Raw genomic sequence first — 19,263 nt, forward strand, 5'->3', positions numbered from 1 at the left:
CTACAAAATACAGAATACAAAAAAAAAAAAAAAAAAAAAAAAAAAAACCCATTGAAAACCTAAAAAAAAAAAAAAAAAAAAAAAAAAAAAAAAAACCCATTGAAAACCTAGCGACGAAGTTATTTTAACGTAAAATCATCCAATTTAGTCACAGCAGGCATTTAGAAATTAATTAAATTGGATTATTATTTGATCATTATTTGAATTCTTTACTTTGAAACAGACTCTACTTTGTACATCACAATTATAATGAACTAATTACAGTCGACGAGCCCGACAGATACAAAGCCATAGTGCAGTTCTGGTATACTGAACTAGGATTATTTACATTACAATTTGTAAGTAGGTTATTGCCGCCAATAAATAACGACGATAATTAGATCCTATAAATTGCAAGATGATTTTATAGAATCAGACAAAAGACATGATACCATTTGTATTTCATTTTATAAATAACAGACTTTAAAATGATAACAGATTCCACTCATTTGTACGGATATTCTTAAGCTCTGTCTACAGGATCAAAGTTCATGTGACAAGGATTAAAGTTCATGTGACAAATAAACGTGTTATGCACATATTCGGGTGACATCATCATGCCTCATATGGCCACTCACATTAAATTTGATAGTGCGGACACCGCTTTATCGCAAAAGAGTATGCGGTAAGTTTGAGAAGCGGTTTCAAGCGTCATTGTATACTTGTGTCTATCGATTGTTATGTTCATGTTATGTAATGTAAAATAAGAGCATGACCGTAGCAAAGTTCTTCCAAGGGGTGGGGAGCTCTCTGGGCGTGGGCTCAAGGTGCAAAGCCCCGGCGGAGTCAGCAGAACCCCCGAAGCAAGAGGATTTGTTTTTGTGTATTGGTCTAAATAATGCTATAAAAGCAGTTATGTTTGTATTTTGTCGGAGTCTGGCTGGGTGCTGCAGTGCATTGTTGGGTTTGATTACCTATTCCGGAAATAGAAAAAAAAGTGACGGGATTTGCTGGAAAAGGGGGTTTACACGAACCATAATCCCCATCACTTAGATACGTGCCTGAAGAGGCTCAACAAAATTTAACATGTAAGCTGGCAAACAAAAAAAAACAAACAAAACAAAACAAAAAAATAACAACGTTAAAATCAGAAGAATTGAAAGCAAATCAAGAATCCTATTTACGTGTTCAACGAGAAATCTTTCCTCTGAGGGCGTTCAATTAAGTTCCCGTTCATTCTGAATGAATTTTATAATAGCCACAAAATTAGGTACTCTAAGCTGAGTAACATTTAACACCCAAAATTAAATAAAACGATTTTATTGGGCTTAACTCATCGTCGATAATAGGACAAACATAGTAACAAAGTGTTCTGTAAACGTATAGACAGTGATTATCTGGTTAGGTTTATGTACTGTAAGTTGATAGTCTAGCCTATACTACATTATAGTGGTTTGTCTTAATTTCGTTCAATTTCTTTCATAGAATATCTAGGTGGTTGCGGGAATGCCTTTAAGGAAGCTAACGAATGATAAAAAAAGGAATGGGAATTAAAGTACATTTCTTTTACCGATGTATGATGTCGACTTTAAAATATAGACCTAAAGTGGATTTTTTCACTTTTTTTCAAACCGTACGAAATAATTATTATTTTACCAGGGCATACTAGTATTTTCAAGTAATAGAATGTTAAAAGCCCTTGCTAAAAGAAGTTTAAATTGTGTTTGCTCTTATTATTTCTGCAAAGCTTACCGTCGTCTTACTGAAGTAAATTAGACTTGTTAACGTTTAACGATTTATAGCTGACATTATTAAATTGATAACATTTAGTAATTTGACCAGGAACTTGTAAATAATTTTAATTTTTATATTTCCAAAATTCAATAGGACCTATTTGTACATTTTCAGATGTTTGTTTTATTGGTATTGAAATAATCATTGTGTTATTAAATTTAAATACTTAAATTTTAAACCATTGAATAATAATGTTGTTAGGTAATCATTAATAACGAATTCAAAAATGTTTAAATTGATTTTAATGATGTAAATTGTAATTTTTATTATCTTTCCATTTAATTTATATTGTCTTTCCATATTCTAGATTTTGAATTTTAATTTTTAATTGACTGGTATTGCATTGTAGTAATTTAGAGTAATTGTATATTATAGTTCGTTAGGTAATTAATTATGTTTATTTCGTTGAGTATGAATTTTAAATTTGTTATTATTTTAATGATGCAATTAATAATAAGAATATTCTTGTAGTTTTTTTTATATAGGCCTAATATTTTTTAAATTTCATTGTATAATGTGGCCTAATTTAATACTGTATCATCTTTTTATATAAAGCGCGTTGAAAAGAAATCAGTAAATGAGCTATATAAATAATAATAATAATAATTATTATTATTTACTTATTCAATAATTATTATTCAATATTAATAATAATAATAATAATAATAATAATAATTATTATTATTATTATTAGGCCTATTATTATTATTATTATTATTATTATTATTATTATTATTATTATTATTATTATTATTATTATTATTATTATTATTATTCTACCCTGCTGGTCCTACATAGTCCGATAAAGAAGACCAAATTGCCAACGTTTCCTAATCCCAAACATTTTTTTACACTTCTAATGAACTATGATGATTATGTGGAACAGGATATTCCCAGGACTTCTATACGAATAGGTTGACATTATTTCCTCCATCATAAATTTTCACCTGGAAAAATAAACCATACAACGGGAAGGCGATAATTCATTGGTGAGAGGAAAAATAATACAAATTAATATATCGGTTGAGGCTATGTGCAACAATCCTCATCCATCCAGTCCTTTTGTTGGGTTGTTCCGTAATACCTAGAGTTACGAAAAAAGAACTGGATGGTTAGTGTTGGAATTAGAAATAGGTTATCAATTTAGTGGATGTTAATAGTAGAATGAAAAAAAGCAAACAATTATGGTTTAAAGCAGGTTCATGATTGTAGTAAAAATAGAGTAGTGTCCCTTTCGTCAATCAAAAATTGACTTAGACCTATGCTATAACTGTACACGTTTATTCAGAAAACAGCAAAATATCTATATTCAGAATAGTGTACCACAATCTCTTCAATCATGTAATACGACATGTAATTTTAATACCGCTTTCTTGGGTCTCTGTTTAAAGTCATACCTCAGGGAGCATTAATATGACTGGTCCCTGCTTACCTCTAATAATAATATTAATTACACTATTGAATCTGTATTCAACACTAATTATTTGTAATCATCATTTATTTCATTCAAAACATCATTTTAAGTACAATTAGGCCTAAAATATTCAAAACAATGTAGGGTAAATAGGAACACAAATGTAGTATCATATCATATCATATCATGTATTTCGCCATTTCACTTAAAGCACATAAAACAATTAAAAAAAAAAGCAGAAACAGAAGTCAATGAGGCTGGATTACCTAAATATTATTACGAAAATAACAGTCTTAGAATTTCTCCACAATGAAATACGCACATAGAAATGAAAAACATGTAAGATAAAACATTAAAATTCAACAATTCGAAATACTTTAAAATAAAATACTGTACCTTAAAATTAGGTTAACATTGCATTATATAAATATATTTTAACCATTCGGTTTCAAAGAGTTTTTATTAATTAATAATTGGTCACCAATATCCACAGGCAGATCTTATGAAAATGTTAAAAACATAATTATGAAAGGAATTTGTCCGAGCTATAAAATAGTTACGTAACTTAAGATGATCAGAATGTCTTCGATTAATAGATATATTTTTAAACACTTCAACATAACTTATACATACGGTAACAAAATGTATACACTGGTATTTAATACGATTGCTAATGGAAATAAACGGCAAACGCTCTAGACGTTCAGGATAAGAGATTCTGCCTGTGGATCTCGGGAAGCATATCCGACTCTCCTTTGAGCATCAATGTCTTTTTTATGATATGGGATCCTGGAAAATATATCATAATCAATGTAAGGTCAAACTAAGGCAATATAAAGTAAAAACAAAGTTAAATTATGTCTTCGGAAGGAGCCATACCACATCGAGACAATAGATAAGTGCATTATTTAAAACTGATGACAAGATGTTCCTTTATTAGTTGTCGAACACTTTCGGCGTCCACCCCTACTCTTTACACACCGATTGTATGTTGTAAATACTTTTAATAGATATTTTCCATAAACTGACAGGCTTCAAAACAATGTTGGCCTAAAAGCCCCAACAAAAGCCCATTGAGTGACAATGGTTAAAGGATTGGTTTGACGTTTTCATAAATACATTAAAAAAATATTCAAGTTGTAGGAGTACGGTAACCGGAGTATTCTCGTGCAATATTTATGTTTCTTAAAATACCAAATCTGTCCTGAATTTTAGTGTCTTTGACCATTATTTTATACAACTACAAAGCGTCAAAAACTCTTTCCTCCTAGTTCAATAAGCCTACATAATCAGAGCTTTATCTGATAAATATGTAATGTAATAATACTGTATTGTTGAGTTAAAGTAAATGTTAAAGTTTAAGCTTATTCATTAAAATGAATTTGTTCAAAGAACTTTTTTTTGCAACTGTTTTTATATTGTTTATTGTTATCATCATGTCTTTTGGGCAGATTTCTGTTTTATAGGCCTAAACTTGAAAAAAAGTCTTGAACCTTGAATCTTGAATTATTTTTTCAGGTTTACTGTTATCATTGGTACCATTGAGATTGAAGATGCATTCTCTGTTACAAAATACTTTCATTACAATTTTTAATGTATCATAGATCCAGTATTAACGTCTAACAAGAAAGGGATCGTAAAGATATAAGCCTGTAATGTTTTTGAAAGAGGGCATTTCATAAGGTAATAAATCAAGTATACGAGCGAAGTGAGTATCTAGGCAGGGTCAGGGGCCGCCAAGGGCCCCCGGTCGTTTGGTAATTTGTATTAGTTATTTTATAGGCATCAAGCTACTGTAACATGACTTCATAATTGTTGTAGGTTTATTTTCCAAACAAAGTCGAAGTAGAAATTGCTTCCATGATCACAATGAATTACTAATCATGTGAGTGGTATCCTTAATAGGCCTATGGTATTCTTTGACGAAACGTTCTGGGAGCCTGGAAAGGGTACTTCAAGTGCATTGGCGGGTTCATGGGCATGGAGGCTAATTTAACTAAGGATCCAGTGAGCAAATGGTCTTTGATGAGTACTTCACATAAATGCAGAATTATAATCACGTACAGTAATATTAGCGGCTTCATTCAGTAGTTACAGGTATATCAACATCCATTCTGTTTTATTTTATTGTGAACTTAACAAATATTTCAAAGTAAACATAAAAGAAGATGACCTATTTATGTTATGCAACTTATGTTATTTTGTTTTGTATGTATTTTCTTCCGTTAGACATGAAAAAGAAAAAACATTTGTTTTTAGGCCTATGATTGTGCATGACGGATGATCAAATGGGCAACTATATGTGCATATTATGCCCATACAGTGTGATGTCCATTTTCGCAGCATCGAGCGAAGTTTCTTAGCTTAACAATTTTAATAGGCCTAAACTTTAATTGAACAAATATTCTACCTTGGTTACTTGTCCATCTCAAACCCCTGCCCTCACCCAGTACGAAAATACACCGACAGGTGGTCTGTACTAGAATGGAAGAAGATGTAAGAAGGCCCATACAACGGCTGAATCACAATACAGGGCAGCTGATCATCCAGGCTGACACAGACTTGAGAATAGCGCATTTTAATTGAACAGCTATTAAAGTAGTATTTTGTATTTTCAAACTAACTTCAAAATCTACTATCAATCACTTGCTTTATTCTTGCATTGATTCAAATACAAGGCCCATACAAAGGCAGAATTCGGAGGCCATACAAGTGAATGGGGGTCGTGTGTCGTTCTATCAAAATAGAACACTAGGTCCCTCACGATATATGCACAGAGCAGCTAATTTGAGGCGGACACGGACTTGGAAATAGCGCATGCGCAAAATAAGTTTTGTAAGGATGATAATGGTTCATGAGAGTTTACCAAACAATTCTACGTTAAAAAATGTGTGTGCCTACCTCCACCCTGGGCCTAATACACAATTTACGATTCCATTGTTTAATTCATGCTTGAGACGCACGATTTACAGACTTCAATAAATATGGTACACACTGATTGCTCAACTCAAAAAAAAAAAAAACATGTAATGTTTGTTTGAAAATGAAAAATATATATGTATAATAATATATGTATTATAAATCATAAGTTCGATTTATATGGCGAAAATAAACAAGGTCTCTAAGAACCAACAAATTGTTGACATTGTATAGCGTTTGTTAACAATGTTTGTCACTGGTGCTGGAAGCAGTCACAAAAGTGGGTGTTTAGGCCCTCAGTAGAAAAAGTGGAGGGCTTTCTTGGCCCCTCCCTTCTGCTGCCGTTGAAATGGGCCTATCGTACTTCTTCCGGACATCAGAACTGATTCGTGGATAACACAGTGCAAATTATTGCTTCTAAGAATTGTTGCAACACCGACTCGATCTGACCTTAATAATTATTATTTAAAGACAGTACAGTACAGGCACATTCTTACAGTATAGGATTATGTGGTTCAGGTTTACGATTCAGAAGAAACGTATGGAAGTGAAGTCCGGATGTACTTCAAAAGACCGACCGACTGGCGGATAACAAGGTTGTGAACTTGTTCTTCAGGATCACTCCAACCAATCACCTTATAAAGTTTAGTAGGATTGTCATGCACATGCGCTCATCAAGCAACTGAAGCGCTAACTATCGAGGGGTTTAACGATCAACAACTATTGCAAATTTACATGGAAATTACACCGGCCTCATAAGGCAGCTTTCATTGCAATCGGATCAGCTCACATAGTAATAAAAGTTATCAAATATGATACGTGTGTTTTGCTTTTGCACGATGGTTGTATCTGGAATAATGATTTGTGACGCAACTACGACCGCCGAAACACCAAGCGAATCAATATCAATTACAACCACCATTGCTAAAAAAAGTGAGAAGATAATCCATAGTTGTGCTCCTGTCTCTTATACACATCTAGATGTGTATAAGAGACAGGATATAAAAATGTGTGTGCCTACCTCCACCCTGGGCCTAATACACAGCCTAATATTCCATTATTTTATTCATGCTTGAGACGCACGATTTACAGACTTCAACAAATATGGTACACACTGATTGCTCAACTCAAAAAGAAAAAACATGTAATGTTCGTTTGAAAACGAAAAATATATTGTATTTGCTGCGAAGCAGTCAGTTTATATTCTTGACAGCAATTTGACCTCTGAAAGGTCATTGTTTGTCAAAAACAAGGGTCTAAGACGACTGAAAAGCGGAGTTTTCTTCTTTCGTTCTGCCGGGTAAAATCAATTACTTTAGGCGACGTTTGTAGACTAACCGTTTGTAGACTATTTCTACGTTTAATCGGCCCTTCGCAGCACTTCACTTGCAATTTGCAATTTCTAGTATAAATAATAAGTTCGATTTATATGGCGAAAATAGGTCTCTAAGAAACAACAAATTGTTGACATTGTAGCGTTTGTTAACAATGTTTGTCACTGGTGCTGGAAGCAGTCACAAAAGTGGGTGCCTAGGCCCCCAGTAGAAAAAGTGGAGGGCCCCCTTGGCCCCTCGCTTCCGCCGCCGTTGAAAAGGGCCTATCGTACTTCTTCCGGACATCAGAATTGATTCGTGGATAACACAGTGCAAATTATTGCTTCTAAGAATTGTTCCACCACCGACTCGATCTGACCTTAATAATTATTATTTAAAGACAGTACAGTACAGGCACATTCTTACAGTATAGAATTATGTGGTTCAGGTTTACGATTCAGAAGAAACGTATGGAAGTGAAGTCCGGATGTACTTCAAAAGACCGACCGACTGGCGGATAACAAGGTTGTGAACTTGTTCTTCAGTATCACTCCAACCAATCACCTTATAAAGTTTAGTAGGATTGTCATGCACATGCGCTCATCAAGCAACTGAAGCGCTAACTATCGAGGGGTTTAACGATCAACAACTATTGCAAATTTACATGGAAATTACACCGGCCTCATAAGGCAGCTTTCATTGCAATCGGATCAGCTCACATAGTAATAAAAGTTATCAAATATGATACGTGTGTTTTGCTTTTGCACGATGGTTGTATCTGGAATAATGATTTGTGACGCAACTACGACCGCCGAAACACCAAGCGAATCAATATCAATTACAACCACCATTGCTAAAAAAAGTGAGAAGATAATCCATAGTTGTGCTCTTGGCACGTAAGTTAAAAACGTCTCTATTACTTTTAGATGAAATAAAATTAAATAAATTAATAAATTAAATAAACTTACATTTTTTATAACAAGATAAGTGTACTGTACCTAACAAGTGAAAACCGATCAAAAAAAAAATCCAATTAAAATATTTATTCCCAATTTAATCGCAAGTTAATTTTGAATAGTATTGCTGACGGGAAAACGTATCGCTCCTAACTATTAAGTAGCATTACATTTAGTACAACACTTAAACATCGTCCTTTAAAACGGCAATCGTTTCCTATTGTATTGTTACTTTCTAGTATTTTTTACCTTTTACTTAAGTCTAGTATGATTAGATACACATTTAGTCCTAACGTTAAGTGCGAAAATATTATATAATTGTATTTATAATTTTATTATTCTACAAAAATAACTGTATTATTCGTTCTCAGAACCAAAATAAATAGTGGTGCTTCTGCTGATTGTATATATGAAAACGCCTCGAATGGTAAGTGTTAAAAGATGTTATGTTGTACTATACCGTAAATAATATAACAATAGTATATAATATTTAATTGTTTTTATTTCTACCTCATACTACAATACATTACAATGCAAGACTCCATTTTATGGCACATTGCGCTACACTGTGCAGCACTAACATACTAAAGTATTAAACTTGTACACTACAATATAGTATACTCTCTCAATCCTAAAGCAGACCTACCATAATATATTATACTACGCTTTACTGTTATACTATACACTATGTGACCGGCTATGGTAAAAACAACCGTGTTTCAGAAGGGAAAAAAAGTCAGCAATGATTTTCGATATTTTTTAGATTTTTCATGAATTCTTTATTAAAACAGTATTCATATGATGGAAATTCGTTGAGTATTAGCGAAATTATGAACATTTAATTCATTTTCATCTTTTAAGAGAACAACTTCCAGACATACCAAAATCAATAGTGCTAATAATATACCATTCCATCCACCATATCATCCACCATACCCTCCACATACCATAGGCATACACCATGTCATGCCATGCCATGCCACGCCACGCCACGCCACACCAAACCACACCACACTATAGCATACCATATCATTACTATACTATACTCTACTATACTATACTATACCATATTTTACTATACTATACTGTATCAATACATGCAGTCTCGATTTTTGACAAAAACAGGAAACTACCATTTCATATCGTAGCAGTGATGACATAGACACTACTGTTTTTACTGGCACTCCCATTCAATATAGCGAGCTAATACTTCAGGAAAATAGATTAACTTTATATTCCTACTTCCGTTATCATTATTCCATTATTCGTCTACATAACTTACCATTTTTTAAAAATAATATTTTAAAGACAAAATATTTTTACTTTTTAAACTAATTCCTTACATAATTATATTGTTGAAACATTGATATTATCTCTGTACTTACGAACTTAGTTGTAAGTTAGTTTAAGTGTGTGTTATTGTTATATTGTTTACAGTTGAATTCTTTTCATTCTTATTTCTTTTTAATTAATCTTGAATTAATACTTCATTGTGTTTGCTTCACTTAGGACCCTCTCCATTTTTTCAACAAGCCCCTTCGGGCTTCGTGAGGGTTCCTTTCTGTCTTGTTTCAATTTTCGTCTTTTAATTTTATGTATTTGCATTTTTGACGAAATAAAAGAAATAAAATAATAAAAACTGTATTTGTACATCTTATTACTGGCGATCACATTAAACATATTCATTTATTTATTGGGTGATACTACACCTTTGTATCGGTGGCACTTACAGTCAGTAATTGTTAAAATGTGTAATGGTACACTATGTATTGTAGCCAATACCAAGTCTTCTGTAGCTATTTTAGAGTTAAAATAAATAAATAAATATATAAATAAATAAAAAGAAAATGTTATCGCGACTTAAAAAACTCCACTGCCTAGGTCTGTGCATTTGATAATTATAGAAACAATCTCTCAATCATTGCAATCTCAATTACACTTTTTTCTCTAATTGCTAACTTGGGTTGATTATAAGAGGTGGCGATTATAATGCCTTAGGCCTACACCCGATCCTTAATATTCATATTCATATTGTTTTATATATTTGTATATAAAATGTATGTTAAGGGATGAGACTTGCTTCCATTACCAAGCCTCATATTTTAGACCTACTTCTTGGAATGATTCACAGGCAGAATGACAGCGAATCTGAGAATCGATTTTGGGTTCATATACCAAATTCAACATGGACATCTATTGGTAACTGGAATGATACTTACAGTCGATATTATGGTACCTGTGATCCGAAATACAAGCCTGTCTCTTATACACATCTAGATGTGTATAAGAGACAGCTCATTACTCTCTCGCCTGAGTATATTATTTGTAATTTACTAGATTGTTTGCAAATTATATATATATATATATATATATATGTATATATATATGTATGTATATATATTCTGTTTATGCATTAGAATTATGTATCTATATAATTTATGTATTATATACAAATATAAGGTGTATTCAAGCCTATAAGTATATAATAATTTAAAAAAAAATGTGGCCCGAAAGTGCAGCCAGAGTCTAGTGTTAGAGACGAATAATAGAAAAGTATGCGGCGCCGCAGTACCGTAAGTTGTGAACTACAGGGAAATTCATCAACATTGTCTCCCTCAGGTCTACCCATAAGTACAAAATGTTATGCAAGTACAAATGTTAAGTCCAAATGCCAATGCACTGATTGCATATTTGAAGCTAATTTGCGGAATATTTCCCCAAGGGATTTGGGTAATAATTATAATAATCCAAAGTCAAACATAGTGCCAAAGCAATAGAAAAGTTATTTATCTGGTCATTGGATCCATATTGACAAAATCCACAAGGTGAAACTTCCTACACTCCGGGGAGTCTAAGCCACTCTGTAGTGCAGTTTAATGCACTACGCGGAGCATACTAAGCCAAGCTGTTTAGTTCAGACGCGGACCAATGTAGTCAAAGGCCAGGAAAAATAGTCATCATTGCCTTGCCCAACGATTCAGTCGAAGCAGACAGTGGGAGATTCGAATCTCTAACTTTTATAATGAGATGAAAGCCCACACCAATATAACTCCTACCAGTGTAATACAGTACATGTGTTGTACCTCATCCACCTTAATTTGTAATGTATTTTTATAAAGATTGATTGATTGTTTGATTGATTGATTGATTGAAGAAAACAAATACAACAAATTACTGTACACTATCGCTATTTTACTTATTATTACTATTTATTTTATTTTTAAGATTAATTGTGTTATAATTTTCATTATTATTGACATTATCATTATAATTTTACTATAATAATAATAATAATAATATTAATAATTTTGTCATAATTATTAGGCTTAACTTTCGTTTTGTTATTATTGATTTATTATTTCAATTACTGTTAATAAAATATAAGCATAAAAGCGCATTTTAAAACTTATTATTGTTTATTATTATTACTATTATTTCTATAATAATTCTATTTTCTAATGTTAGTATCAGTAGTTAATACAGCTAAGGGATAATTCAAAATCCCAGACTTGAGTCACTATTCTCAAGATAAAATATTATTTTGTTCATCTTTCCGATATACATAATGCGGACACTGTTAATTATTCAACCACACGTGATAACATGGTATATTCATAATTCTTTGGCTACGTAGCCATAGGCTAGTGCTTCGTCTATGGAGAACAATAAATGCATAGATGGGTAATGTGTTTACCTTATGAATCGGATCAGAATAATAAATCCATTGTCACAACATAGCTGGAGAGCCTATTACCCTGCAAAACATACCGCAAAACGAAAAAAAAAAAAAAAAAAAAAGCTTGTATATAATTCTGCATTCTACGATGCAATATCGTAGTTTCTAATAAATTGGTGTTTTTAAAGTCTACTATTGAAGCTGTTTCATTTTTTTTCTATATTCTGTCGGAACACACGTGGAACACAAATGAAATATATAGAAATATATGTATATATATATATATATATATATATAAATCAAATTAAAAATAAAACTGGCATGTATCATCAAGAAAACCGATCATGTGAATCATGGATAGTGAATGTCATACTGCATGTCCAATGTACTGTATGTTATAGTACCTACCATCTACTGTACTGCACACTTAATTTTTTTTTTTTTTTTTTTTTCTCTCTCTCAGGATTATGCTTTCATTTTGGGGAAAACAAAGCCACATATACAGGAGCTTCGAGAGATTGTAAGGATCGAGGGATGAGACTTGCTTCCATTACCAAGCCTCATATTTTAGACCTACTTCTTGGAATGATTCACAGGCAGAATGACAGCGAATCTGAGAATCGATTTTGGGTTCATATACCAAATTCAACATGGACATCTATTGGTAACTGGAATGATACTTACAGTCGATATTATGGTACCTGTGATCCGAAATACAAGCAAGGCATAAATAGAAAAAATTGCCAGTTTTTGATGGCAAAAGGAAACAACACGAAATTAGTGCTGCGACTGATGAAAAGTGACCAAGACTGTAACATGAAATTAAAGGTTTTTTGCCAAGGTTTGTCATCTATATCGAAATAATTATCGTATTAAAGATACACATTGACTGCAGCGCCGCCATCCCAACGAAAAACATAGGCCTAACCCCCTACCCCCCACCAACAAAAAAAGCAATTATAACGACACAGGTTTCAAACATTCAATACCTGTAAGTCAAGGATCGAAAAAAAAAAGTTGCCAGTTACCGTACCTACAGAAATTTCACTACATAATACTATATATTTGCTGGCAGCTACGGTATTAAATTGGAAAAATACATTATTGATCAAATTTATATATACATACATAGGCCTACATACATTATATATATACATATATATATATATATATATATATAAAATGTTATTTAGAATTAATTGAAATAATGTGGACTATGTGCAACAAGAATACTTAATGATATTGATAACAACAACAAAGGTAATAGCGTAATAAAAATGATAATAGGCCTAATAATTATATTACTTAGCATTGACGGCAACATGTCTGATATTTACTGTCAACTGTCTAGCTAATCCATTTATATTAAATTTATTTCAAGGTAAATTATTGGACAATTCAACGTCAAATAAGCCTACTGGAAACCATGTGGACCCAACCCTAGCCATCATTGTCGCTACATCCGTGGGAGTTTTATTGTTACTAATCATCTTATTCCTCATAATAAGAAGTCTACGTAAAGCTTATACACACTCCCATGAAAGGTACATTCATCTTCCTCATTTTAAAATTAGGCCTAGCCTAAAAACGGTCATCATAATCATTTTCATCACCATCATCATCATCATCATCATCATCATCACCATAATCGTCGTCGTCGTCGTAGTCGTTATCGTCATCATCATCGTTAACTTTATTAACTTTCTTATAATATCATTATTTATGTCATCATTACTAGATCTTGATTATTATTAGGCCTATTTATATTGTTGTTACTTTTATTATTATTAGATTTTAAAGTTTATCTGTCTTATTGATTAGGCTGATGTGTACAGTATTTCAGCAATTCAAAAAATATAATCATCACCATACGGTAATGATTATGATAATGATGATAATGTGATGTCGTTAACGTCTATGATTATGATATGATTAAAATATAGATGTAAATGTAAATGCGAATAAGGCATAGCTCAATTATTTTATCTAGTATCATTACTCCACTCTATAACGTGCACATACATTGGTCTATTATGGTTGAAAGCATTAATTAAATAACGTTTAAGCTTAGACACGCATTTTAAAAGTGACAAAGTTGCCATATTAACGTTCATGAATCACAAATTATGATGCATACATATGATATTTTTCTCGTTGGAATTACAGAATGGAGAATGCCTCGAAATCTGATACATCACAAAATGAGGAAAGAAAAATAGGAAACAAATGTAAGTTAAACCACTAAAGAGAAACTACGGTTTACCGGAGAATATGTAAAGGGAAATTAGCAACGGGAATGGATTACCTTACTAAACCGCAAAATCAACTCGACCTTCATTAATTTATATACCGGTTCCAGAACCTAACATGACCTGAGTATTAATACGTGTAGAATAGCACTTTATAACTCTATTATCAAAGAAAGGTAAATAAGGTGTTCGAAAAAAGGACACAATAATACATCGTGTAGCATAGCTCTCAACGAATGTAGTCCTGTAAATAAATGAATAAAGAAATTGTGTAATAAAATGCCTTTGGCGGGACTCGAACCTGCGACCTCCCGCTGTCAAGGCGAGGAATTGTGTCCTTTATTCGAAAACTGTATTTACCTTTCTTTGATGATTTATATATAATTTAACAGTGTTAACTTGATTTATATTATATGCAACTATATATATATATATATATATAAATACACACATATATATATATGTATATATATATGTAAATCATCAAAGAAAGGTAAATACAGTGTTCGAATAAAGGACTGAATAAATACATCGTGTAGCATAGCTCTCAAAGAATGTAGTCCTGTAAATAAATGAATAAAGAAATTGTGTAATAAAATGCCTCTGGCGGGACTCGAACCTGCGACCTCTCGCTGTCAAGGCGAGTGTCATAACCACTAGACCACGGAGGCTTCATGGTTGAACAGATTCAAATACCACCAGATACACTCTATTACACAATAGGTACGGCTAGAAACAAATAGGTGTTATATGTATATATATATATGTATATATAAACAAAAATAAGAATAATAACAGTGACAATGATAACAGTTACATATATACATAAATGTATGTATATTATGTATATATATACATATATTATGTATATATATATATATATATATATATATATATATATATATATATATTAGGATAATATTTTATTCATTGTGCTTTTTGTTGTAATTTTAGATGCAGTGTCAAAGGGGCATAAATGTGACACGAATGAGGATAATAAAGAGAAAGAATATGCTGACTATGCCGAACTTGATGACGGTAGTATTGACCTTGCAAATGATGTAGATAATGACAATGATGACGTAGTAAAGTCTGACGCACTACCAACAACTGCGCATGCAAGCGCACAGGAAAGTGGAGGCGGCGAACCTTCTTATTTCGTATTAAACAAGGAGCCATCCGTGGAGTCGTTGCATACGTACGAGGATTGTGCTTTCAAAGGTGTTTCCACAGCATCAACACTACCAATGGGATGCAATTATTTAGTTCAAAACCGACCCGCAGGCGATGCCGACGAAAATGTGTATGATTGGCCAGATTTATTGCAACCCACCAATAATTACACACCGAAAGCAAGAAGGACGCAAAGTGAAACAGAGCCTCAATATTTTTCGCTTGAAATTGAAGAAACTGATGAAGCAGAAAATATCTATGACTCTGTCTTCCCTGTAGATGAACCTCTCAAGAAACCCCTAAAAGCCTCGCGTACAAAACATCTTTCACTTCAAAGAAAGAAACAAAAGAATAAGCACCAAGGACATGTTAAAAGTCAACAGACTGGTGGAAGTCGTAAATAATCCTCTTTTGCAATTCAAATTGGTTTTCGTTTGTGATAGAACTATTACCGGTGACAGTATTATTTGTAAATTACTACACTGTATCTGCATTTGTTCAACATCATGACGTTTCTACTAATGATATTCAATACCAATATTATATATCAGCAAAAGCGTCGTCATCATCATCATCATCATTATCGTCATCATTGAAATTCACTTTAATATCATCATGTAAATTGCTGATTAATTATCACTTTATCATAACACCAACCTCTACTGCATATCAATTGCTTCCTCAAACTTTCAAATTACTTAGCTCTTGGGTTTTAGCTGCATCGATAAGCTTCTTTCAATTATCATATGCTGACTTTAGGAAAACTATACGATCATTGGCATAATAAAGTAGTCATTAAATTTAACTTCTATCTCATATTACAACAAACACAATTCGACCCATATAGCTGATGTTGATAGCGTGAGAGTCGTCGACTTGACCTAAACCTATTTGTTGGCTGTTATACATTTTACTGGCCCGTTGATGAGATGTCTGTGTATTTCTAAACAAATTAACATTTATTATCGAGTGGTGATATCAAACATATCTACACTTGTTACAACAGTATAAATGTGTGTCAGGACTTTTAATTGTTCGTTAATGTGTATTCTTTCTTTGCAGATACGCAGCGCTTCTTTCCAATTTTATTGGGTCCACATACGTAGGTTTTGCTGTTATAATTTGCGCAAGCCATCCCTACATTAATATACTCATCCTCGGTGAAGAGAGGCAATGCAACGACACGTCACACGCAAAATGCACAGCGAGATATTGAAAGCCGACCTCAAGGTTGGGAAATAGACCTGTTCCCACTACGCCAAGCATACTAGAAGATTCTTAGTACTCCTTATGCTATAAAAGCGGAGAAAGACAATAAACTGACTTACCACTACGTCATCCGACCTTGTTGCACAAGAGTCTTATCCTCGTATCAAAATTAATAAAAGTTCTGTATGATCCTAGATAAAAGTTTCACTCTTACCACCATTGTGTTTTCTGTACCCCAGCACTTAACACTGTGGAATGTTCTCTATGAATATTAAATGTACAGCAGATGTAAGCATCGTATATAGAGTCTGTAGCATTATTAAGAAAAGAACTAAAGCATATCCTTTTGCCCCAGAATAGTTGAAAATTGGATTGGATTGCATTTATTCGGTGTAAACACCAAGGATAACACAGGAAAGTCTGAAGAAGACTTATTTCCAATGGGGTCTTTCTGGTGGTGATTAGGCAGTACACCGGGAGACAATCCCCTACTCTTTTCCGAAGGGTGAACTGCGTTCTGTAACGTGTACATGGGCCATGCACACAGTACCAACGGCTTAGGCGTCTCATCCGAAAGACGGTGCGCTATCGCGTAAATTTGCATGCATTTCAGCCTTCTATCTGAAATACAGGGAGCAGCGATGGGAATTGAGCCAGGGACCAAGAGATCGCCCCAGTTCTGCTCACACACAGTGTGGCTACTACCAGTTTCGACGACTGAGAGCTAGTCTGCTCTCTAAAGTTTTGTAATTACTTTTGTCGAAGCGCCTTTCAAACAATTTATTATGGAAAGTGAGCTTTTAAAATATTTTGAATTGATTTATTTATTTGCTGTTGCTCTTAAAACTGAGGTATTTGTAGAAAACTCTGCTCATCATCGATGTAACACTAACAACAATCCGTTTTCTAAATATGAGTTTCAACACTATATAATTTGAAAATGTATACTAACATGAACTTAACCATTGAAACAAGCAAAAACTAAAACCACAGTTATAAGCATAGAGAATAATATTGAAGGTAAATAAGTGTTCGTTTTCCACTTCAAGTATATAGTAATGTTATCTTTTATGTGATAGGCCTTATGAGGTATTTGCATAATATTTTTATTACCCTATAAATGATATTATGGCAAACCAGTAATGTTAGTAAGGATGTGGAATCTGTTCTATGACTTCGTGTAAATATTGTTTAAGTAATTGTTGTATGTTTAATCTATTGAAATAGGCTATTATATAGTCATTACATTTTGCATTTAAATTTTTCTATTTCAAATTTTCCATTAGGAATTTAATTGAATACTTTACTGAACGATTATTGAAAGTGCCTTATTGTAAATTTAACGTAAGAAGTTGTGTTAATGACGGCTTGTTATGTTTCTACAGTCCTATTGGAACGTTTCTACATAACATTTCCCATACGTCATTTTTGTTGTACATAATGTCTCCTATTGAACGTTAAAATTTGTGTTTCAGCAGCTGTTACAGTTTTGTTACTAAATAAAAAATAAAACAATGAAATATATTGTAAGATTTAAAAAAATTAATTTATTAAACGCTAGCTTTTTTATGAATTGGTTAACTTTTTTTCAGAATCTTTGTCTGCCTATTTTACTATATAATTTTTTTACATGAGGGAACACGTATTAAAATTACATCATTGTGTTAACGTCACTCAAACAAAAGGATGATATGCTCAGATAACAACATGTTGAATGCATTACCGGTACTGGCACGTCAAGAAATCTATACGACTAATTAACTGTTTTGTATAAAATTGGGCAGATATTTTTTTTCAGGCAGGACCCATACCTTTAATAACATGTTCGTGATGATTAGTGCGAGCGCACTTTAACCCTAACATGAAGTATAGACAAATTCTATTTTATCAAAATCAACAATTAGTTGATAACTTAGAGAATAATCCAGCTGTCTTGTACTGTACATCCCGAAACCAACAATATGGTATCGAAACTAACTGGATGAGTGTTCCGTCTGAACAATAAGAAAACGGATACAGCAGCGGACAGCTACTCCGGTCGACTGATGCAATTCCAAATGTTGGTCGAATAATGAAATGATATACAGTATTTGAATAAACTGATTTCTTTATTTACTTCTCGTAATATTAGTTTAGTCGCAGTTGACTTGAATATGTCATGTCCTAAAGCCGAGCAAAACATAAAAAAATAAAAGAAAGACACGGATGTGACTCTTTCTGTTTACAAAGTATACATAGGCCTATGTGCTGATCCATGAGCTTCGCTAGCAAACGTTTGAGAGTGTGTAATAAGTACTGACAGTATTATACAAGACGCTATTCAGAGATATGCTGAATTGAAGTCTCAGCATATCTTTAGAATACCGTAAATAAGCCTGTAGGCTAACTAACCAAAGGCCTAAACTTCAGTGAAGAAGATAAAATATGAGCATACCAGTACTAGTATATGTTATTGAAACTTCATAAACTAAGGTCAAGGCAAGATAGTATAGTTTATTATGTTTGTTTTAATGAAACACGCAAGTTGAACGGATGCTGGTACAGAAATTAGTTGAAATACAATACAGGGCGTAGAATATCA

General features: G+C 32.8%; 1 protein-coding gene across 1 annotated transcript; it reads left to right on the forward strand.

The window, feature by feature from the left end:
* Window positions 1-7,970: 7,970 nt before the first annotated feature.
* Window positions 7,971-18,263, forward strand: LOC117103873. Its single transcript, XM_033244489.1, has 6 exons — window positions 7,971-8,315; window positions 8,747-8,802; window positions 12,515-12,892; window positions 13,433-13,595; window positions 14,218-14,279; window positions 15,255-18,263. The coding sequence occupies exons 1-6, from the start codon at window positions 8,161-8,163 to the stop codon at window positions 15,875-15,877; spliced, it is 1,437 nt and encodes a 478-aa protein (XP_033100380.1). The 5' UTR covers window positions 7,971-8,160; the 3' UTR covers window positions 15,878-18,263.
* Window positions 18,264-19,263: the final 1,000 nt, after the last annotated feature.

Source organism: Anneissia japonica, unplaced genomic scaffold (assembly GCF_011630105.1).
Source record: "Anneissia japonica isolate Jap-2015-1 unplaced genomic scaffold, ASM1163010v1 scaffold3862_len378127_cov164, whole genome shotgun sequence".
NCBI classification, from domain to species: Eukaryota; Metazoa; Echinodermata; class Crinoidea; order Comatulida; family Comatulidae; genus Anneissia; species Anneissia japonica.